Genomic DNA, 23,587 nt, shown 5'->3' on the forward strand with positions numbered 1-23,587 from the left:
AAGTTGACTTGATTTTTAATATTAGGATAAGATTAATGGCATTCAGCCAACCTCATTATTTGCACACATCGCACTATATACATTAATGATATGATTGTATGACTTCAGTTTGCACTTGCTGATATAAGAAATATCTAAAAACAGATTTTTAAGTACTAACATAAAAATAAATCAATCTTAGATTCATATTGCGTAATTTCTAGAAGCGCTATTACTTTTTTGCGTTATGGCCATTTATCTATTTGTACAAACGTTTGTGACTACGAACATGTCCAAGCATTGTGCAACTATATAGTCAAGGACATTCGGCAGGCAGCCAGTATAAAACAGTGCGTCGTAACTAATCGTTCAACAAACGACATTTGAAGTCTTACCCGTTTTCAAAGGTAGGGTATTTTTTTTAATTTGCATGTAGTTTATTACATATGAGGTACTTAGATTTAAGGTCTGCATCTGCCTTTCTTGGTATGCATTTAGTAGCATTACATTTGTAGAGTATGTACTATTGTTCTTCACATGTTTTAAGCCATTTAAGCTTACGGTATTGGAGACATTAACAATTACTCAAACTCCCCTACAGGTTAACCAGTCTTTCTAGAAAAAATAAAAACAACTTCTACTTAATTCTAAACTTTGTTATAAGTGTGCCTTGTTTCAGTTAATTCTCCTTATATAAGTACGTTTAAATGTTTAAACTCAGTATTGGCTTGTTATATCCTTACATGATACATTATTTAATTCCAGGATGTTTTCGACAAGACTCTTAGCACTCGTTTCTCTGTGTGCCTTGGTCTCTACCAAGGAGCACCCAGATCTTCTTAATACTTGTTTCGATGCAAGGTACCACAAAGACACGCCCTCTCCAGAAGAAGAACTACACGGTCAGGTACAAAACAATCTCAATTCATTTTCTGTCTGCTTATTTTAAAGAATTAAAGAAACTTATTGACTGCATTTTATCATCATCACCGAAGCAATATATTCACAGAAACATGTTACACCACGGTCTTCCGTCTTCAGGCCCTAATTTCACGAAATAACTTAAGCAATTACTTAGTTAAGTGTGTTATTTTAAAATCATGCTATTGCTTAAAGCTGCTTTCCACACTCTTATTAAATTTCGTTATAGAAAAAAAGTAATTCTACTTGTACGTGGTCTAATAATTCTGGTTTCAATAGTGAAACATTGATAATTGTTAAATTCGGCGTACTTTCAAAGATTTCAATGGTAAACTACTAAGTGTCGTCGACGACACTTAACAGTTATACGATAACCACTTTTTGGCCAACAGTAACAGAAACAGCGGTAACAGCGTTTGCAAACACTAACGTTTATTGGTCGATGGAGCTTAAAAATGTGCGACACAGGTTCCTTTTCAAGGAATATATAATAGAATTCATCACACATCAGTTTACAGATATCTAAAGATATTTACTGTCTTTCAAATTTATTATGACCCAGGTTTTTATCTCTGGTTTGATTTAGGTAGTTCTTTCAAACTTCTACCTCATGACTTCTATGGGAATGCCGTTAGAAGTACTTTCCACAAGAAAGAACATTGCATGTTCAAGCAAGCATTTGAAAGACAATATAAATACCTTTAAAATGGTGTATAGTAAGTGGTGTCATATTCCCTGGCATAGTAATTGTTTGCTCTTCATTATGTTCACTAACCACGTTTCTCCCTTGACAGCTACATACACAATTGATTGATACACCCTATTCATTCTCAAAGTATGCGCGTTGCCCTACATGCATTTAAAAGAAGTTAACATCACGTTTAAATTCATGTAGAATAAATTGTGTCACATTCCCTGACAGTTTGTCTTTAAGCTGTTGAATATACCCCAAACGAACATTTACATTGCATATAAGGCCGTATATTAGAATATTCGCCGTTAAGTACCGAATTTCTTTACCCAGAAACCTTACTGTGCGCTAGGACAGCCGTTTTGTTACTGTTTGTCAGCGAAGTGTGCGCTCTTTTGATTATCATAGTCTTCTTTCAATTTCACATTCTAAAAATAGGTTTCGGTACCCCGAGGAAAATAAGCGATTACAAAGTAACAGAATGGAATTTAGATAAAATAATTGCTTTTTGCATAGTCTGAAACCGTAAAGAAAATATAGACAAATGATAAGATTGCTTGCGATTCTATGGAAAGTAGCTTTAAGCTATTGTTATTTAATGTTGATTTTTTCTATACCAATGTATTTATAGCTAAATTAAACCATGGTTAGTAGTATTTGCCTGTAGTATTTATTTCAGTCACGCAAATACGATATTTCTATTTAAGCACGAGATAACGAACTTAAGTATTTGCTTAAGTATATTTCTTATTTTTATACTTCATTTTCTGTAAAATTCAGAATTGTTGTGTTTTGATCTATGAAATCGTCATGTACGGGTCTGATATAGATGAAAAAGTCAACATTGAAGATGCATAAAAGGCAAAAACAAGCATTTCAAATAACAGACTTAGCTAAGAAATTACTTAAGATTTTTCGTGAAATTGGGGCCAGAACACCTGTAGTTGTGAGTTCATATTTGTTTGCAGACGCGAAGTTATATTCATCAGTCAGTATTATAATGTCTAAATTAAATCAAACTTGAGGAATACTAAGAACTTGTAAAACGTAATTTTGCAGTTAAAATCTGTTTAAAACTACGTCAGCTCCTTAAGGTGTTCCTGCCATGTCAGTTTCAAACAACGGTACCATAGTTGTAACTATAAAAATAAGCAAGTAAACAAGTATAAAAAAATATAATTGGTTTTGATATTACAAAAAGTTATTAGAAGTTCCAACGTAAATGAAAGGGCGATGCCATAGTAAATAAGTTGTAACATATGTCTCGTTAATTATGAAGATTAGTATTGCCCGTTACACGTTTGTACAAATATAATTACAGTGCGCACCATGGAAAGACAGATCCTGTTGTTATTACAACACTACAAAGGCATTCCACGATAGTGATGTTTGGCTTGGGTTTACATACAACCATTGCGGTCCTGACCATTCACTCTCCGAAACTTGCAGGCAATGGTTTAACAAAGATATGTGTTTCTACGACTGTTCACCAAACACAGGACCTTGGATAGTAGACGTAACCGTTTTAATTATTACTTTCTTTATGACAGACATGTTGAATGAAGTCATAAATAAAGCTAATGTTATCTTCGTATAGTACTAGACGTAGTAACTGTAGACGGTTAATTATTGAAGGGGTGTGTAGAACACAACGTGATAGCTCTGTGTGTATATGTCATGAAATATTAAGATAATTCAGAAGATAAAACCTGGGTTGCATGCATGTGCTTTCGTGTTTGTTTTAGCTAGACGGACTTGAAAAAAAAAACCCTTAACAATCGTAGCCCTCGACTGATCCGTATGTTAATCAATATTCTGAACATATTTACGGTGTACGAATTTAATATTTTATGATCTATTGAAACGTGTAATTGTGTTGACATGTTCCCGTATTTTTGGATGATAAGTTTTAAACTAATATTATGATTAAGATATTACGTATCTAGTTTGGCTTCATGCGTACGTCTCAAAATGATAGTAAGTCTCTAATCTTAAGAATAAAATACTAAGTTCAATTTATCCTTTGCATGTTTTACGTTCCTTTCTCTATTATGGAGTCAGGTTTGCTCATTAAGATCTGAAGCATATATATAGTGTCCTCTTTAACAGATGTTCATAGACCTGTTTATTCATTTCATTTTTTCTTGTAAAACAAATGATTTTGTCAGGAAGTCTCAAAAATAAAGAACGGCAGCAAATATCTGATAAACCTGATATTTTATTTCAGAACGTCATACGTATAAGAAACGAGCGATTCATGCATGTGCCTTTCTGTGCGAGTCAATGCAATGCATGGTGGGAAGCCTGCAAGAACGAGTTTACTTGTCATGATACTTGGGGCAAAGGATTCAATTACTCAACAGGTTAGAAATCCAAAACAACCTTCTTCACTTTCTTATATGACAAGAAAATTCTTAAAATAAAGATGCTATAATTATATGTGCTTGATATTGTAATTTTGTTCAAGATAATTGATAATAATATTTCAGGGATAAACACGTGCCCCAATGGCAAAATTTGCAGACCATTTGCAGAAATATACGAGAATGATGCGACCACCTTTTGCGAGAAAATATGGTACTACTCCTGGAAAGTGGTTCCAGATGACCAGCCTTGTATGAAAATTGATTTTACTGGAAAGAACCCAAACGACGATGTGACCAAATTTTACGCCGGCCAGAGAAGCGGAGTTTTGGGCTAAAATATTTACATTAATCCACATTTACGAATCACAGTTATAAGAAAAACTTTTATTTTGTTTGCTGATGCTTCATTGTTCCTTGTGTTTGAAAATATTTTATTTTACTGATTTGAACTATATATACGAGAACATCAGCCACAATGCAATTTTATTGTTCCTTTTACGACTCTTGTCTAGATTTTGCTACTCGTTCATGTTTATTTAACAAATAATAAGTTACCAAGTGTGGTTTATCGTAGAATTACCCGTGTTTTGAGTTTTTATGCGCAAGAATGTGTCACGAAAGCCGTAGGCCTGAGTGATATATTGTTTCGCATAAGAACGAAAAACTCGGGTTATTCTACGATACATCACACTTGGGAAATTCTTATTTCGATTCTAACACGACATACTAGTATCAACAGTGTTAGAAAAAATGGTAACTACTTTTTACGACATAAACTACACTTCGTGCTACGCACCTGGATTATTCTATACATAGACGATGACATCACTACTTTGCACGTGCATGGGTTATCGCAAAATATCCGTTGATTAATTTTCTCCTATGTGTATATAGGTTATTTGCTGGTTCTGTTAGAATAATATATATATTAATTAAACCATAACTTGATAGAATTTCTAAGAAATATATATTGAACAAACCAGCTTGCCACCGATTAGTTATGTTGCCAATAAAATAAAAAAAAAATCTTAAAAATAGTTTATTTTGTTGATGGCAGATCAAATGTTCAACCTAATCATAAATAATAATAACTTCATATGAATTTACTCATTGCACGACTTCAACCTTTTGTTGAAAACTCACAAAAATGCAAAAACTGTATAGAATTTACAGACAGGGCGATAACATTAGGACGGTAGAAAATGCGTCAAACCAGTATAACGTCGTTTTCATTTAAGAAATATAAATCCAATTCATTTTGTCTACAGATTGGCCTACTTTATTTTCATGGTAATGATATAGTAAGAGTACAGAGACTGGGCTCACAGGATGACAACAGTTATCGGCTAGACAATACATGATGTTTCGTGAAAGTGTCAAAAGCGTTTATAAAAACGTCAAACATTTGGGCTGTGATAAGAGAAATCCCTGCAGTTTGAATGATTGTCAAACAAATAATGGATAGATGTCTTAAAGGAAAACACACGGTCTATGAGCGCAGCCTTCATAAACCCTATATAGAAATGTATGTCTGGATGTGTACATAAGTAACATATTCATACAAGAGGTGTAAATCTTGTCTCAGAGATTTCGAGTTTGAATGGTAATATATGCTTTTATGAGTCGGTAGTTAAATGAAAAATAACAAAAAGAAACCTTTTGCATAGCTGTTTGTAATTAATGCATATTAAACAAAACAATTAGTAAATATAGTTCAGACCAATAGTTTTGATATCGTTATAAAGTAACACATAAACTTGTTTTCAAGAGCTACAGATAAATAACCCTTTAGATTATCTCCTTTCAAACTATAAATTCACCAACATAAATCACATGATAAAAGCGTTTTTCTACATCTGAAAGATGGCGTTATTTTAGAGAAAAAAAATCGAATTAGATCGTTTGAAACTTGACTGAGTAAACAAACAATACCATAAATCAATCATAAATAATAGTGCATAGTTTCTGAACACGGTGTTACTGTTAAGACATACTAGTGTTTTGGAGAGATAGATGTTTAAACAAAATATGGACGATAATTACGTACTGGCATAAGGCTCAAGAATTAGTTCATAATATCTAGTAACAAAAAAAAAAAACAACAATGAAAAAACATATCGTGTAAACCAAGAGCTGCCACATGAGACAAAGCGCGCGACTATTTTGTTGTTGGTTAGTGAACAAACTACGATACACCTAAGGAAGGTGGAGCTATATCTGAAGTGTTTAATCTAAGACTAAAATACACATGTCTGTGTTGGACAATAGTTTAAGTCTGTGTCGCATGAATGTAGTAAAAACAAAGAAGGATGAAAGTGTATCAAAACATTAACAAAATACAAAAGGGACATAATTCATGGAATATTTGTGCCTGTGTTCTGTCCCATGTATTTATATGAAACAACTATTTTTTAATACAATCCATTCAGTAATAAATGAGTAACAAATGAGATACATAAAAAGATCATCATATCGTTAATCTGAAATTCCAAGTACTAAGGTTTATATGATGAAGATAATATTGCAGAAAATCTATTGTAAGTTTGAATAAAATCCATTATACTATTAACTAGGCATGATGAAAGTTCCTCAAAATTAACCTGACATTGTAAGACGAAAGGGGATATAATTAATGAAATATTGGTTTTAAGTTAAGTTGTGGTCTCTTTTGTCATTTGATGTGGGTAGTGATGTGAAATTACTATTTTAAGCCTGAATCAAATCCATTCAGTAACACAGAGTGAAATTGCATGAAAACTTTGTTTTGAAAATTTTAATAAAGAGGAGAGATTAATTTACGAACTATTGGTGCGAAAGCTATTGCCCTTGTGTCATATGATGCGAGTGATGATATTGTGCATCTGTTTTAAGTATGTACAATTCATTTTGTTGAGTTTAACGTCACATCGACACAATTATAAGTCATAAGGCGACTTTCCAGCTTTGATAGCGGAGGAAGACCCCGGGTACCCCTATGTGCTTTATTTCATCACGAGCGGGGACCTGGGTAGAACCACCGACCTTCCGTTAGCCAGCTGGATGGCTTCCTCACATGACGAATTTAACGCCCCGAGTGAGGCTCGAATCCACATCGATGAGGGGCAAGTGATTTGAAGTCAACGACCTTAACCACACGGCCACAGAAGCCCCTAAGTCTGTATACATCACTTCTGTGTCGACAGTAACATAATACTGAATTTGCACAAACAATTACATAAAACTACAAGTAACGAGGCCATGGTTCATGAACAATTGTTGACAGAGTTATTTACCTTGTGTGATATGATGTGAGTGATGATGCTGAAAAAATATTTTAAGTTTAATCAAATCCATTTAATAACAGAACGTGCACAAAATGCTTAACTTAAAGTTCTGACCGGAATTCGGGTTGATCCATAAAATGTTAGCGCGATAATTGAGACCCTTATGTCACATGATGTGGGTGACAGAGAGAAACAAACATCTTAATTATGAATCCAATCCTTCAAGTATTAACAGAGATGTAGTGAAAGTGCATCTGATGCAAAACTTTAACCAAGGTATGGACGCCGACGCCGGCTCGAGAAGGGTAGCACTCTACTATACTTCGTGTAGCTGAGCTACAAGCAATATCGCCTTTTCTGACACACAACACTTTAATTTCTCACTAGCGTTTGGACGAGATATGATGTGTTTTACTTATGATATGTTTTATTTGTTGAAGATCTTTTACATAAAGTAGATATCGATGAATTCACAGCGAAACGCGGTCAGTCTACAAAGTTTCGGTGATTCACCAAAGAAACGGTGAATTCACAATGAAAGCTCCATAGAGTCTGTCTGTCTGTCCGTCTACCTTCCTACCTACTTACCTACATACCAAGCTTTTTTATATATAATATTGGCCGAGACACACTTGTGCTCTTCAAACCAAACGATTGTTGGTAGAAATAAAAATAATTCGGATCAAATCAAAGAGAATGGTAAATGTGTTAGTGATTAAAAGATCAGGGGGTGGGAGACTGTGCTGGGAGTGTTGGATGCGGGGAAGCAAGGTTAAGAAAAGCCATATTAAGTATTACTCAAGTGTTGGGAGAAACGAAATATCTAGTCGGAGACTTTTCCACTGGACAACAGACATAGAAAAAACAAGACTTAGTATTTTTTAATTCTGTATCTTCCAATTATTAAATAGAGGACAATTTTAATTGAACGCTATTGTTTTTTAATTTAATTTTGTTGATTTACATGTAAGATCATGTTATTTTGTGTCATATTTTCATTAAAATAACATATGACTATCTAAAAACAATGATGCCATACGAAGAGAAGAGAATTATTCATACGTTCAGGTCATTTCTTTCTGCATGTACATTATTTCAAGAAAACATTCTTCCAAGATGGGGCCTTCATGACCGAATTGTTATGACTGTTTATTTGCTTGCATCTAAAAGTTATAACCATGCTGAAGGTGTATAAACTTTTCATGTTAGGAATCGAAGTGTTTAACTGGCATAAGGAATGTCAGTGATTCTTTCTATACGCTCGCCCGTGCTTGAGACAATACAGGGGTGCAACAGGAGATTGTCCACTCCAGAAAAAGCTGGAAAGTCGCCATATATGATTGTGTCAGTGTGACGTTGAATAGCCAAAAAAGACCAAAGTGCGGCTGCTGAAATAGACTACGAACAGAATATGAACAATACACACTTATGACAACTTTATATTTTTCCTCGTAGGTTAACGGTTAACGCAAAATAACTCTAATGCTAGATTTTGTAAATCAATGAAAGACGTTTGTCAACATGGGGAATGCAATTATGCCTCTATGCAGTCTAATCCTGTACTCAAATATCATATATATTTAGGTTCACCTAGACTAGCTACTAGACTAGATTTTCATTTTGTAAATTAAATGTTATCTGCTGAATATCTGGTTGTACAATCGACAGCAAGACATGTTATAAATGTTGTAAACTATGATAGTAATTCAAAACATGTATAAGAAGAAAGTATGTGTGTACAAATGTAAGGAGTGTGACCGGATTAGCGGTCACTTGATATCAAATGGCATATTTTCTCAAAGTATAAGTAGAACAGTTATTGATTGAACGTGCTTTATTTAACCAACAATAGAAACAGCTCTACACGTCTCGCAACATTTTTGCCTCGTATCACTGCTGTAAGAATTACACCTATATGACACACATGAATTTTGCTTGTCCCCATACTCGCAACCTGTGAAGCAGAAAGTAACTATGTAAATTCATACATTGTAAACAAAATTTATTTTATGCATAAAGGTTTTATGCTACTGTAACAGTGGAAAGATGGCCGTTTATATACATATCTATATAATCTGTTTACTAAGAGAACAAAATAGACAATTAGTTTTATAGGTCGTATATCGTAATTCGTTGTTTGTTTGGCTTTATACTGTTTTTTTGGTTTTGCTCATTGATGTCTGTTTGAAAATGTGTTTCGTTTAGTCATTTTTAAAAGTACGTATAAACATGAAAAATTTTCTTTGAAAATGTGGTAAAATAAAACCTATCCTCTTCATCACCATGAGGGATACAGTGCACAAGGGATATTTACTTAATTGAACACTTTAAAATCTAACTGTCTAAAAGATAAATACCATATATGCACGATAAATTCCATTTTTGTACACTGCACTGTTTCTATCAATGCAATGTCATAATAGATGTTATGTGAACCTAGCCGTCTGAATCTAATTGTTGCAGAATGATTTATTTTTCTGTTACGTGTGTTGCAAAGAAATACATATCATTAGACACATGTGTATGTTTATAATGTACTCAAAAATAAAATCGAGAAAAATGAAACTGCAAAGATCGCCCAACACGACAAAAAATTAGAATATTGCAGGCTGTAGGATAGCAGTTCATGGATGGTAGTGTAAATGTTTGCTACCTTCCACACCCTCTAGCCCCAGGTTGAGCAGAACTCAACATTTACACATGTTACAAGTACCAAAAAGCAATTAAGAGACATCGGTAGAAGTGCAATGTTGATTACCGCTAATAGGTAGTTTTGATTAATATATTTATTCCGTTTAGATATAACTTGAATAAAGTTTCCTGTAACATACCAACATGGGCATCATTTTTGAACTTGTTACACGACTCACAACAAAGGTTAGAGTTGTGCCCCCAGTAACACATTTGTCTGTCTGCTGAATGAGCGATGTTTGTCTGACACCAGTCACTTTGATCTCCGTATTCACACCCTTGTAAAACAGAAAATTATTTATGATGTGAAATCTGCTAGGTCAGTATGTTAGTGACCTCTTTCTAAATATCTAACTAACCGATAATTCGATAATTCAGTATGCTAGTGACCTCTTTCTAAATATCTAACTAACCGATAATTCGATAATTCAGTATGCTAGTGACCTCTTTCTAAATATCTAACTAATCGATATATGGATAATTCAGTATGCTAGTGACCTCTTTCTAAATATCTAACTTACCGATAATTCGATAATTCAGTATGCTAGTGACCTCTTTCTAAATATCTAACTAACCGATAATTCTGTTATGCAGGCGCGATGCAGCTACATGTTTCAGACAACATGTTTTGGCATAAAACTTAAGCAACATATTCATAGGAAGGATTAACACAAAAGGGAAAATACAATTATCTAAAACAGCATGCGCAGCAGACAACTTTATACAAGAACGGATTACACGGTAGTTTATAAGTAAATAAATTATGTAAAACATCAAGCGATACAGAAGACAAAATCATAGAATATGCAACAATGTGAATCGACTAAACGACCTATTAATGAACATGATAATATGTTTTTATTTACGCGGATCTAAATAAGCCCATGAAAAGTTTTGATTATATTTTGTATAGATACTCTTCTGAATATATATGAGCCGCGCCATGAGAAAACCAACATAGTGGCTTTGCGACCAGCATGGATCCAGACCAGCCTGCGCATCCACGCAGTCTGGTCAGGATCCATGCTGTTCGCTTTCAAAGCCTATAACAATTAGAGAAACGCGGACAGCGTGGATCCTGACCAGACTGCGCGGATGCGCAGGCTGGTCTGGATCCATGCTGGTCGCAAAGCCACTATGTTGGTTTTCTCATGGCGTGGCTCATATATGTACTTGGAAACTTTTGAAATCGTTGAAGAAAATACAAGTCACCTTTGAAATGTCAGCTTGATTAATGTTCGTAAGAAGAAGGACGTTCGAAGATTTTATCTGATTAAAAATATATATGTACAGTTCAGTACTCGTTATCTAAAGCTAAATGTTTGAACATATGAATTATATCGTGTAATGGCAATATTTTACCTTTCACATTTCTCTTGATGGAATTGCATGCCGCACAACAAACTTTAGACGCGAAGTCGTCATAGCAACGCCAATGATTTTGTGGTTGCTTCAAGTCGTCACATGTCATACTATATACAGCCACGCCTTTCTGGTCTCCCCAAGGACAGTTGTCTAGATAAATGTAAGACAAAGAGAAACGTCAGGGACGGCATATTCGTCTTTACTATTGTGCGTCCATAAACATGTCGATAATTCTTGGAAATGAAATTACAGACATCATATTTGAATTGTGAACTTACATGTAATTGAATGATTGACAATGTGTTCAGACTATACGAGGTTAAACCATAATCCTGACATTGAAGTCCAGCATATGCTATCATACAATTTTCCTTCAGAAACAGGAGAACAGATTATCGTTACTCAGTGAATACACATTCTTTAAACGTTTAAGCATATGTAAATAAAGCCCTTAATGTCCCAAATTGGATGAGACTATTAACTTTCAGATCGAAATTTAATATTACCTGGGACCGCAGGTGCTGAGCTGTCGTGCACACATACTCCATTTTTACACCACTTGAATATTATGAAAAACATTGATGTAACCAGTGAATGTATATAGCTAAAAAGGTGTTCGTTTAATGATACGCATTAAATGAATGGCATGCCGATCAAAAGTCAAACTTTTTGTTAAATATTTTTTGAATGACATTCTTCAAGCTTTGACCTAAGCCCACTAAATTTTACTGTTGAAGATATACCGGTCATATATCCCAATCTATTGACCGGCCATTTATATAGGAAGTCAAGTTATATTCTGGGACGATCTATGTATGAAAAGAATTGGAACCACTGCCTTACCCTTGCATGATCGTAAGAGGCGACTAATAGGGTCTTAACACTTGGTTTTGCTGTAACTCTGTGATTCCAGCAGGTATGCAAAGTTTGATTCCATACCTCATGTTTTTATCTCGATGTAAATGAGATGTGAAACCAAAATTTGTAGTCCTGTTTGGCGCCATATAACCTATACTGTGTTGGTGCGCCGTAAAACCCAAATAAATAAATAAATAAATATAAAACCTCATATTTTACTGAAATTAGCGCATACAAAAAAAAAACAAACAAACAAAAGAAATGCAGTCAAGATTTTTCCAGACCATCTTTATTTATTTAAGACAGAATGTTAACTATCAAGTCGTCACGGAAAATATATACCTTGTCGGGGATCGATCTGACAGCCCACGATCTATAAATCTACACTCTTTCTATTGTAATAATCAGACTAGCGGGAAGGCGGTCTTATATTCACTCATAGAATGCTTAGATCAAAGTAGGAGCCAATGAAGTATGTAAACTAAACCGCAACAGCCGAACTTGTAAATAATCATTTTTATCAAGAACAATTAACCTTATGATAGCCGCACGACGTGTGATCATCAGCCCTTGTTGATAGACACCAGTTGTCTCTGTTGGGATCATGGCACTGCAGATCCGAGCATACAGCATCTTGATAAGTCTTGCCATCATAAGATCGAGCTCCCTGACAACAAAACCGTCACAATAATTTCTTTATGAATGGAAATCACAGCCGAATACTTAAGAGACGGTATTGCTTTTCTCAAATTCTGGTACTGATTAGAGGGATGTCTTAGCGATGGGGGACGGATGGCATGTTAATCACACAGCTGTTACATATATGCTGTATTAATTGTAATGATTGAAACAGACATCGGTTTACTCGTCTGTAGATCGATCTTTTGTAATAGGTTCCTTACAAAGGCACTATTTAAACATTTAAAGCACGGGACCGCAGTATATTCGTTTCATTCCATACTGTTAACATTAAAATCTCAGACAAATGTTCTTGATACAACATTTAAAAAGCAACAGGCCTAAAGTTGATAATAGTTTGTAAATAAAACATACCAAGTTCGCACATCGCAATGTTCCTGAATATTACCATAAAAATGCCATTGCAAAATGTTACCCAATGTGCGGTGCATAAACACCTACTCTGCACATATATGATCCGGCCCCATGCTTATTAGCACATTGTCTATCGATATCAGTAGATGTTGTGTGGGTATTAGATACTGTATGGGTATTGGATATTGGGGGTGATGTCGACGTTTGCAAATGGGAGCAGGTATAACAGCACTTGGCTTTTACTGAACTGTGACTGCAGTCACTCTGATGGCTGGCTCTTATTTGCTGGCATGTTCTCCCATGGTAAACAACACCAGGGTTGTCACCGGCAACGCAGGAATCTACAACAAACAAATGCAAGAACAATACACGTACTTTAACTTGTAAATGAATACACAGGTGAATAATGCAGCTTCAACACGGAGTGAATTTTACATTTCGTAATAATGTACATCTAAAAGTGTATATAATTTATATTTGTCTTTGACAGGTTCTTAGCGTAGTAGGTTTACACTTGATTGCCATGGGTTTGAGTTCCGGGCCAGGGTGTATATTCTCCATGATGAGAAAAAAGGAGGGAAAATAATGAGTCTGAAGTTTTCCACCGCTGAATTATGTGGGTAATTGTCGTTTACTTGCAAAGAACTTGCGAAGCACTTGCTAATACGGGTAAAGAATGAAGAAAACGATCACTTATAAGCCTAACTGATCCCTTTGTTTAACTTATTAAACCTATGAATTCTGCTTGAAGTCTAATAATGTTTTTGGTTTGTTTCGTGTCGTTTTTCAACAGTATTTCACTTATGTATCGGCTGGAAGTTAACAATCAAGTGTCTCTGGACTCTCTACAAGAACTTACATGTTCTCCACTAGTAACTGCAAACTTTTCCAAATCAATCACAGGTGCACATGATTTCCGATACAGTCGTCACAGGGAACACATGGCTCGCACGAGAATCAAAGCTACGACCCTCAAATCCATAGATCTATGCTCTCTCTAATAAGCCAAGCGTGCAGATTCAGCACTATTTATGTGATTTCAAAACAATTGACATTTACATGTACTTTTTATTGCATGAATACATATAATAATCATATTCTTGTAAAATAATACATTACCAACGACGTTTTGCAAATGACTTCCGGAATTGCTGACACACTCATTGGACATACACCACTGTTTGTAAATGACAGAAACGGAACCATATTAATCACTGAAGAGATTATTAATCCTGTAAAACATGTTGTCTGTTGATCACTACAATAGGCAATTGGTAAAGAAATCAAGGATCATTTATTATTCATATAATTGCGTATCGTTTGCGATAATCACGAAGTACATCGACTCGGGTCTTTTTCCACTTTCTTAGTAAGTGTAAAGAGCAATATCATTACATAATCGAAATTTATGTAACTAATGACAAGTTCAACATTTTCACGCTTAGGTATGTCGGTTACACGGAAGAGCTTTGTTAACGGACTTGTGAGCAAAGAGTCACGGGTTTCAGGACGACTTCTGTGTTATTTGCCATCATCGAAAACGAAAGAAGGTTGGAATTTCACATACTGAAACGTTTGTTTACTATTTAACTTATTTTGACAATATAGTGTTATTCGGCGACCGTTAAATGTATTATAAAATAGCAAAATACACCTAATTGTTTGTTAAATGTTCCTTGTTTCATGACAACCCATTTTTATGTCACATATTTCTGTCTACGGTTTATCAGATTCATGACTTAGAAGTATTGGCGATTTTTGATATTTTCTTTATTGAAAATGCTTATGTGATACATGTAACAAACAATTGTATCAGTTAACGAATGCATTTCGGTTACGAATTAGACGAATTTTCAATAAAAATGTACAATAATTCGTGGTAACTGCAAATGATACATGATAACTATGCGAAAAAATGATCCATGATCTGGTTACCATTCCCCTATGCTAAAGAAACGTACTTCGCATAACTCTAAACTTTCATGAAATACATTTTGCACAGTCCGTATTTTGACGCTAGTGATGGTGTCGCCACACTAAGTATCGAGAACATTTTATACAGAAAGAGTCCAACAGAGTCCACAAAATCCTACATCTCTATTGCAGATGTATTTATAAGCTTAGATATGACCAAGAAACTTTATGAGTCAGTTTCATTTGTACATAATTATATACGACTAACCTTTCCTGTACCACAAGCAGTCCCATCGCCTCCGTCAATATAATAACATCCCTGTTTCTTTGGATTATAGCAGTACATTTTCAAACACACATTAGTATAGTCACCTCGATACTGACCCTGAAATCATTGAGATGAATCTATGTTGCTTATTTTTCTTTTCAGTAACTTGTATTATTTTAGGTCTTTCATGGTCATTGCAATCAAGGTTAAGAAAAAACAACAATTGGAGATTCGTATCCAATGATCATCGCTAATTTTCTGGCAAAAAGGATCTTTTTTATTTCCAGATATTTTCCAAATACAAATAAAAAGGATTTTAAACTGTTTAGTGGCCCTTTACCAAAATGTTCTACTTCCGTCTTGCAGTAAATGACAATAAACACATCTTCGATGTTTATAAAGAAGACGTGACAGTGATGTAATTTATAAATACAATGCACTAAGTTTGATCATACCCTGCACAGATACGACTGAGGACCGTAATGGATGTGACACTGCTGATCTAAGGTATACACCTGACCATACCATTCATGTGTCGCTGTGGCCACTTGAGAATCAGGATGGTTATCGTCGATGGTCTTCAAGCAATTGTTATTGCGTCTGTTTTATTAATATATAATACTTTTATTGTCACTGTGCATTTCTAAACTTGGGTTTATAACATTATAATGTTTTTTTTTTATGTTACCACAAATCATAAAACGTATACACGTATACTGCGGACAGTGGATACTTGTTCACATACTACCGTATAACGGGTATTTTTCACCTGCTGCTAATTTTTACTATTTTTGACCACCAAATCAGATTTGTAAATATTGGCCTCGTATAAATTCGCCACATAAAGTCAAGTAAATTGGTAGACCATGTGAGTTCGTAAATCTTAAAATCGCATAAAATAAAATCATGTGTTTTTACCCCAAATCCGTAAACTTTTACAGCAGTAAAAATAACCCGTTGTACCTTGATAAGACAATAAGTAGACGGGGGCATGTGGGTTTATAGCATTACTATTGCTAGATTACCATTATCTATTTAAGAATATGTCACTGGTAGTAAGTGCATACAGGAATATCCGGATCGAGGTAACCGTTGGAAGGTAAATGAAGCTCTATCAGCAATAAACCAGTTACCCCAGAGTTGAATATTCCATCCTATACTACACCCCGGGGTGGATACATCTTTCTTACACTTATATTAAACAAGTTATAGAAGAAAAAAGATTAAATGAAGCTGTATTTATTTTCTGATGGAAGCATATTTACATCAAGCGTGGAAAATATACCGGAGTGAATCTTTAATGGTGCACAACTTCAAAGAGTTCCGAATTAGTTTTATTATCTCTGCAGCGTTACGATACTTATTTCTCATAAAATTGTTGTTATTATAATACAGAACTATAATAATATCAGGAACAAAAAATGCAAATATCATGGTATTTAACTTATTACATAAAAGTAAAAAAGGTAACGCACAAGTAATCTTCATAATTGTAATTCGTTATAATTAGGTAATTATTAGCCGCCCAAGATTTTCCTTACACCTAGAGATAATAGACGGAGTTTTCCAGCACCAATGAAAGCATCTGAAAAGTTCTGTCACGTATATGGTATTATCTAAAAAGAAGATAAAATGTATCTATTAGAATTCAATTCATCTTGAAGAAAAGTAATTAATGAAATCTTCAAATTTCAAGGGTGATATCTGTCTTCTGGCCTGTTTCGTCTGGCCCTTTAGGGTGTTTCTCTTGTTGCTCTGTCTTCTGCAAAGGCATTGAGTACATACGTTTTTGGTTCTTAAGGTTTGCTTTTTATATCTTTATACACGAGAATTTTTGGGTTTTACATGCCAAGGCATGCCTTTTTGTTTCCATTACGTGTGTTAGAGATTCGCCTGGAGGGGATTACTTTTATTTACACTGTCCCGTGTCTTTGGAACATGGTGGGGGTAAGAGTGAGGTTGGGTGCGCACCATAAACCGGTTTAAGCTCCCCAGTCGTGTTTTTGCCACTGACCGTTCCAAGGCGGTGCCCCACTGTGTTCCTTTGTTTGTTCGTTTTGTCCTCGTGTGTTGGCTTTGTGTGCGTGCGCATGTGTGTGTGTGTGTGTGTGTGTGTGGTGTGCACGTCTGCGTGCTGTGGGTTTCGTTTTGGGGAGGCTGAGTTTTTGGTACGTGGCATTCCCTGTTTGATATTTGTCTTTGTTTTTTAAAATTTGTATTACTAATAGTTGTAATAGTACTATTTAAAATCAACTACAAAATGTACATTTTGATAGTAGATGCGATTCTATATATTTTGTAGAACCTATGAGTCAAGATATTCTATAGTATATACGAGTAAAAATATTTTATAGTACACGAGTCAAGATACTCTATAGTACATACGAGTCGATAATTCTATAGTACATACGAGTCCAGATCTTGTAGGTAGTTCCTGATCGCCGTTACTGAACAAGAGGAGAAGTTCCATTTATTTTTGTTGGCCAGTATAAAATTTGCTTCCATTGCATAGCCAGCACCTACGGGGCACGAATTGCCATCACCATCATGATCGCACCCAAGACTGTTAATATTAGGGCAAAAACAAATAATAATCTACTTTAAAAACAAGCTTTTGTGTTTGTAAGGTTATACTTTTTTAGATATCCTTTCAATTCTATATTCATTTTGATGATTACTTCCATTTTAGGTAGAAGTTTGTATGCAGCCGTTTCGATGTATTACATTAAATTGCCTTATCATCTGTCATAAAATAATCATTTAATATAGGACAATTGTTTTAAAACATCTATTTTGATTTGGGCTTAAACTGGGCCTCATTAAATTCAAAAGAAACTCAAAGTTCAAAAAGGGCAAAAGAGGTTTACAGCCACACTAGCTTTGTAATTTGGGCATACTTTGCAGATCATTCAGACGCTCTGCATCGCTACGCTACATTTGTCATATTTACAGACTGCAAAGTATGCAGTTTTATATCATGTAAATATGTTTTGCTCTTTTACAAATTACATCTTACTTTGCATATAATGTGCGCCTAAATCATATCAATTTGCTTAATTGTAAGTGCATCTCATGTGTAAATGTGAGTATATAAGTAACAAAATATAGGACAGCATTAAGTTGAATCGTGATAAGAAGAAAAATTGACCTGTGACCGATTTCATGTGCCATAAGTTGGGCCGTGTAAAAGTCCTCATTGTCTTCCACTATTGAGACACTTTTCTGCTTACATTCTGCTTCCGTGTAAGCATATCCTGGAAGACATACAACTTTGTTAAGTGTATGACTAGCAGGGGGCGCTTCAGCAAATCTTGAGTTCACTCAATTGAACTGTCAACGGTTCAAAAATATGTGTGATCACATTCAAACCACCCTATTAATTTAAAGAATGTAAGCTATTTTTCTGTAGGTGCTTAGAGAGTGATAAAACACTTCAGGTTTTCGGTACCTTGGGGTTTTATAAATCGTTTACTAGAACAAGCTTACTAGAACTATTTTCTGTCTCTGTTCTTTTTACGTATTGATATTACTGTTTACTCATAGTTGTGAACAGACCGTATGGGTGTACCATATTTAAAGGATATGAAGGATGAAAAAAGTACCGGAAAATGTTGACCCTCCTCCGTGAGCCAATGAATACCTGAAAATTTAATACAGATGTTTGTCAAAAATTGATTGTAAATAAAATGATATTAAAATAATACATAACATCGCCATGTAGTTTTTTATGTGCACACTATATAACTTTAAAAACGCAGTAAGCATGGTAAGAGTCACACAATTGAAAAAAAACAAACTTATTTTTGTGTCTTGTTGTAGGGTCACTGTATGTGTTTCCGTGAAACAACATCTGCAGAGTCAAAAGACAACAACTTTATTTGTAAGGATAAAGAATGAAGGAAACATACTTTGTAAAAATCATTGCATGGTCGTGAGGAATCGTCCGCTGAAGGTCCACTGATTTAGGTTGAAAGATGGGCAGCGCTTTCCTGGGATCTACTGTATATTCTGATCCTGCATTTACTTTTACTGTCTCGGTCCAGGGTGAATCGGAAGCTGACTACGTATACAAGTAATAATAGGTCTATAAATATGACGCAATACATCTTGTTGCTCATAGAAGTTATTGCACAATTTTCTTTTTATCTTGAGTGATATGTGATGCCAATAGTTTTAGGATAATAGATTCAACATTTCTTAAAAAGTGTTTTTATAGAAATGTCCATTTCTAAAACTGGTTAGAAACAATATTGTATTTCAACTAACAGCACTTTTTAACAGCTTATTTTTATCGCCGTGCTGTTATATTCTTGTCGTAGTGGCATTTACTATTCGTTTAAAGGCTATTTCGTTTCCTTAAGTTTGTAAAGCAGCATTGGCCCTGTTATAACATACTTGTATCAGTTACCAGTAGCTTTATTTATGAATATCATTTGAACTTTGAACAATAAATTTAATAAGAGATGAAACAAATGAACGTTTTTTACCGTCATAACGAGGACGTCAACCAGTTTGATATTGATGTAAATGTTGTGGGATTCAAGGCTTCTATAAACATTGTTGCTCTGTAGAAAATAAACATCAAATTTCGACAAAACGTTGTGAACACAAATTACTTCAGGGCTAAATGGCGGTTATAATATACTTACATTGCTTCTGCACTCAGTGACAAGCTTTTTGAAATAAAATTCATTATCCTATCAAACTGTATAAAGACGCCATATACATTCAGATTTTTACTTTGATTTGTTTCATATTGGTTGAATCAAATATATTACTTAACACTGAAACTGAAAAATCAATTCTTTAACAACAAAATCTCGAAATAATGGCTGTTATCGGAACAGCAAACGTTCCTTTGACATATCAAAACTCTCACTCAAGTAAATATATGTTTTTCAAATAATACTTTAAATCTAAATGCATCAGCTGTATGACATCACATTCCGAGACATGAATCTTTATTCATATTGTTTACACTGGATCCAGATATAGTCATATATAGCTGTCAGTTTTTTGATGAAACAAACGATTTATATCTAAACAACACGTAACACGCAATAATATTATAATTGATACTAATATAGTCTGACAAAAAGAGTCAAAAAGATAACCCGATTCACTGACTGAGTGTATAAGTGTTCCAATATATTCTGTCAGGTTCTGCTTTGCCTCGTTCACACGGTGTGAGTGCGAGTCAGAGGATGAGGTAAGCTGGTACCATCTGAAAGACGTAATTTCAACTAAGATATTTACATGTAGTGAGCATACTACAGATAATACAGATATATGACTTTGAAATAAAGTTTTGATACCTACCGTTATTTGACCTAAAATGAAGAAAAAGGTAAGACAAGTCGGCGTGTTTTTGCAACCAATTTTAGAACCAAGAGGGTTATTGTCCTAGTTATTGAAAACTAGGTAGCACTGAGTGCTGTGCCACACATTCCAAATGTCTATAAACTGGTACGCCAAATAATTCTGCTCTACAGACACGACAAAACATTTTTATTTATTAGAACTGGGTTGTTTGTTCCGATTTAAAAGATTATCATATAACCAGACTTTAAAAAGACTGAGCATAGTATTAGCTGCGTGAGGTGGCTTTTGTCGCCAAATGCAGTAAAGACAAAGCTTACTTATTAAATGCACTGTAGTCTGCAACTATCATCAGTTCGATGGTTAATCTCTGGGAAGCTCGTGAAACCTTTAACGCATGCGTATTACCTGTAAGATGACCTGAAATTATAATGAATTTGTAAAAATGTAATGAACATCGCCCTTGTGAAGCTGTTCATTCCATTATAGTATAGTTTTGTCGTTTAAGGTCATTGAGACGGATATGAGGCGGTAAGTCTTTTTCTTTGTTCGGAAAGAGGGGTGAATGAAACATCATATATGTATGTGTCAATAAATTTTATTCAACTTTTCTGTTTAAATAAATCTGCACTTTTGATTTTTATTATATGCCTTTCTCGCATTTCAATGACAACCCTTCCGCCGGTTTGGTAAAAATGAATTTTTGCCAGCAAGTCTGACCGAAAATATTTTACGACCTGTGTCAGTGGTAATCTAAAATTATATACAATATCATTGTTAAAGATTATGAAAGAAACAATTAATAGTTTTATGGTTCAATGTTTTAAATGATGAAATGCGTTCATACCAGCCACAAGAATTAAAATAAAATCCAACAGGAATTTCATGCTTATTTTTCTACTTCTACTGAGTACAAACTATTGTAAACTAGAACAACATATCACTGGTCTCAGGTTTGTAGCTGATAATGAGATACTATAATTGTCTTTGCCAACAGTATAGTAGCTATGAGATAAGAATATGTATTCCTTTAGGTTATGTCTAGACCGTGTCCTGAATGACACGATAATTGTGTAGCAGTATATGAAGTGTATGCTTAGTTATTTTTTTCCATTTTCTTATTTTGGATAACTACACTGATAATTTTAATGAAGAAGAGAAATAACCCTAACAGCGTTTCTGTCGGGTTAAAAAGTACCATTTCTCTTCGGATTGCTCTTTGACATGCTCGTCATTCTCATCTTCAAGTATATCTAGACAGATATACTGAATAGAACTCCCAAGTTTTCGCCTTTACCGTTCACATGCGTATCATGAAACCACTTTAGTTGCGCACTCGCCATATATTTCTTTCGCATCTAACTCTAGATAATGATTGTATTCAAATACAAAATCACTGTTTGTAATATACTGATTCTAAATGGAATAAGTCGTGGCTCTTTTTATGCTTATATGACAAATTTATATGACAAATTTGTATAGACTTAAAACTTTTTGAAACCTTTTCGGGTCCACTTTCTAGAAATACACTAGTGGTGTCATATGACAAAATAGAAAAAGTGGAAACTCCACAGGTTGCTCAACACGACAAAAACGAAAATGTTGCAGGCTCGGTTTGATTGAACATGTTCATGGACGGTAATGGAAATGCATGCTATCGTCCAAACCCTCTAGCCCCGGGTTGAGCAAAACTCAACATTTTCACATGCTACAAGTATAAAAATTAATTTAGAAACATCCGCAGATGTATAAATACGGCGGTGCAAATGGAACCTTCAATGATACACCAGCGTGTAATTCCACGAAAAGCGGCGTATGGTCGCAAGTTAAAATAATGGGTTTGCCCTAAACGAGAAAACAATGGGCAGAACTAAACAAACTGGAAATTAGAAAGGGGATCTGAGGTTATGGAGCCTGTATATCACAGGAACTGCCAAAAGACAAAAAGCAGGCACCATATCCAAGGGGTGATTACACAATACCCAAAGCTGTGAAAGCGGGAGTATTGGAACCACCCACGCCGAAATGTTCAAGCTGATAAACTAAAGAGTACTAATAACATGACATACAAGTCGTGCTGAACGATCTAAGAAGATCGAAATATAACAGCCCTGATTGAATGTTTTCATGACACAAATGGCGTTCGAACCCAAAATCGCAGGGTTGAGTGAACATTTTAACCAAATCCTTACCTGAAATAGCACTACATATTTACAAATGGAGGAACAATGTAATTCAGATACAATCTGCCTGTTATTTAAAGCCTGAATGGAACCACAAAATTAAACGTTAATGTCCGGAAGCCAGTTTATAGACCCGCCAAATCCTAACGACCTACTTGTTCCTCCCAAGTGAACTTCGTGCAAATCATTCTGTTCTGATAACACTGTTAAGATACAGCTATTCTACAAAATGACAAGTAGATAATTTAGACCCTTCCTGTATAAATGCGTCTTCACAAAGTTATCTTCAAATTTATTCAGTCAAAATCTATTCAGTATAGTTTTCAAAACAAAGATATAAACTATTGTACAATTTAGAAACAACATGTACTCTAAATTCAATTTTGTACATCAAATACTGTGCAAACTCTTAAATTCATTCAAAGAAATGTATAGACATCAAACACACATTTTCTTAACACATGCCTTTCAATGACAGTCAGTAACCAGATACTTGTATTTCTTATTTCTCTTCTATTACGTCTACAATGTATTTATCACCTTGGAAATATAAAAGAATGCGGTCATTCTGTGGCGCGTCTTTAACTAGATTTGCTGCACGAACAATCGCTTTCAAATCTAAACCTCTCCACGAAGTAAAACCTGTGCAAATATAAAAAAGGAATAAACAGAACTTCATTTGCTGATCAATATGCAGTGAACCATGCCAGCAATTG

At 34.7% G+C, this 23,587-nt stretch overlaps 3 protein-coding genes across 3 annotated transcripts; 1 reads left to right on the plus strand and 2 right to left on the minus strand.

Annotated features, from left to right (window-relative positions):
• Positions 1-728: 728 nt before the first annotated feature.
• On the plus strand, positions 729-5,619 carry LOC123561937 (folate receptor beta-like). The gene is made up of 4 exons (XM_053524359.1): positions 729-886; positions 2,913-3,107; positions 3,819-3,954; positions 4,081-5,619. Exons 1-4 carry the CDS (start codon positions 746-748, stop codon positions 4,290-4,292), a joined length of 684 nt encoding a protein of 227 aa, XP_053380334.1. The 5' UTR covers positions 729-745; the 3' UTR covers positions 4,293-5,619.
• Positions 5,620-9,036: 3,417 nt separating this feature from the next.
• On the minus strand, positions 9,037-16,291 carry LOC123555384 (uncharacterized). Its single transcript, XM_045346033.2, has 9 exons — positions 15,825-16,291; positions 15,370-15,486; positions 14,307-14,364; positions 13,275-13,528; positions 12,670-12,801; positions 11,783-11,834; positions 11,274-11,426; positions 10,052-10,189; positions 9,037-9,174 (listed from the first exon to the last, which is right to left on the minus strand). The coding sequence occupies exons 2-9, from the start codon at positions 15,445-15,447 to the stop codon at positions 9,059-9,061; spliced, it is 981 nt and encodes a 326-aa protein (XP_045201968.2). The 5' UTR covers positions 15,448-15,486; positions 15,825-16,291; the 3' UTR covers positions 9,037-9,058.
• Positions 16,292-17,747: 1,456 nt separating this feature from the next.
• LOC128549093 (snake venom metalloproteinase fibrolase-like) lies at positions 17,748-21,689 on the minus strand. The gene is made up of 8 exons (XM_053525316.1): positions 21,536-21,689; positions 21,009-21,108; positions 20,497-20,593; positions 19,857-19,934; positions 19,278-19,429; positions 18,972-19,009; positions 18,518-18,623; positions 17,748-17,932 (listed from the first exon to the last, which is right to left on the minus strand). The coding sequence occupies exons 1-8, from the start codon at positions 21,573-21,575 to the stop codon at positions 17,767-17,769; spliced, it is 777 nt and encodes a 258-aa protein (XP_053381291.1). The 5' UTR covers positions 21,576-21,689; the 3' UTR covers positions 17,748-17,766.
• Between the last annotated feature and the right edge of the window lie 1,898 nt (positions 21,690-23,587).

This window comes from Mercenaria mercenaria, chromosome 15 (genome assembly GCF_021730395.1).
Source record: "Mercenaria mercenaria strain notata chromosome 15, MADL_Memer_1, whole genome shotgun sequence".
Lineage (NCBI taxonomy): Eukaryota > Metazoa > Mollusca > Bivalvia > Venerida > Veneridae > Mercenaria > Mercenaria mercenaria.

What these genes read in the sequence shown, in the direction of transcription:
- LOC123561937 (XM_053524359.1), top strand. Translation starts at nt 746, where the DNA reads ATGTTTTCGACAAGACTCTTAGCACTCGTTTCTCTGTGTGCCTTGGTC. An exon ending in CAGGACCTTGGATAGTAGAC is followed by an intron (nt 3,108 to 3,818) that starts GTAACCGTTTTA and finishes ATTTTATTTCAG; the next exon opens with AACGTCATACGTATAAGAAA. An exon ending in AGGATTCAATTACTCAACAG is followed by an intron (nt 3,955 to 4,080) that starts GTTAGAAATCCA and finishes ATAATATTTCAG; the next exon opens with GGATAAACACGTGCCCCAAT.
- LOC123555384 (XM_045346033.2), bottom strand. Translation starts at nt 15,447, where the DNA reads ATGTACTGCTATAATCCAAAGAAACAGGGATGTTATTATATTGACGGA. An exon ending in CCGGATCATATATGTGCAGA is followed by an intron (nt 12,802 to 13,274) that starts GTAGGTGTTTAT and finishes TTTTGTTGTCAG; the next exon opens with GGAGCTCGATCTTATGATGG. An exon ending in CAAAAATGATGCCCATGTTG is followed by an intron (nt 9,175 to 10,051) that starts GTATGTTACAGG and finishes TCTGCTTCACAG; the next exon opens with GTTGCGAGTATGGGGACAAG.
- LOC128549093 (XM_053525316.1), bottom strand. Translation starts at nt 21,575, where the DNA reads ATGAAATTCCTGTTGGATTTTATTTTAATTCTTGTGGCTG. An exon ending in TATTTTAATTCTTGTGGCTG is followed by an intron (nt 21,109 to 21,535) that starts GTATGAACGCAT and finishes TTATAATTTCAG; the next exon opens with GTCATCTTACAGGTAATACG. An exon ending in GCACATGAAATCGGTCACAG is followed by an intron (nt 17,933 to 18,517) that starts GTCAATTTTTCT and finishes TAATATTAACAG; the next exon opens with TCTTGGGTGCGATCATGATG.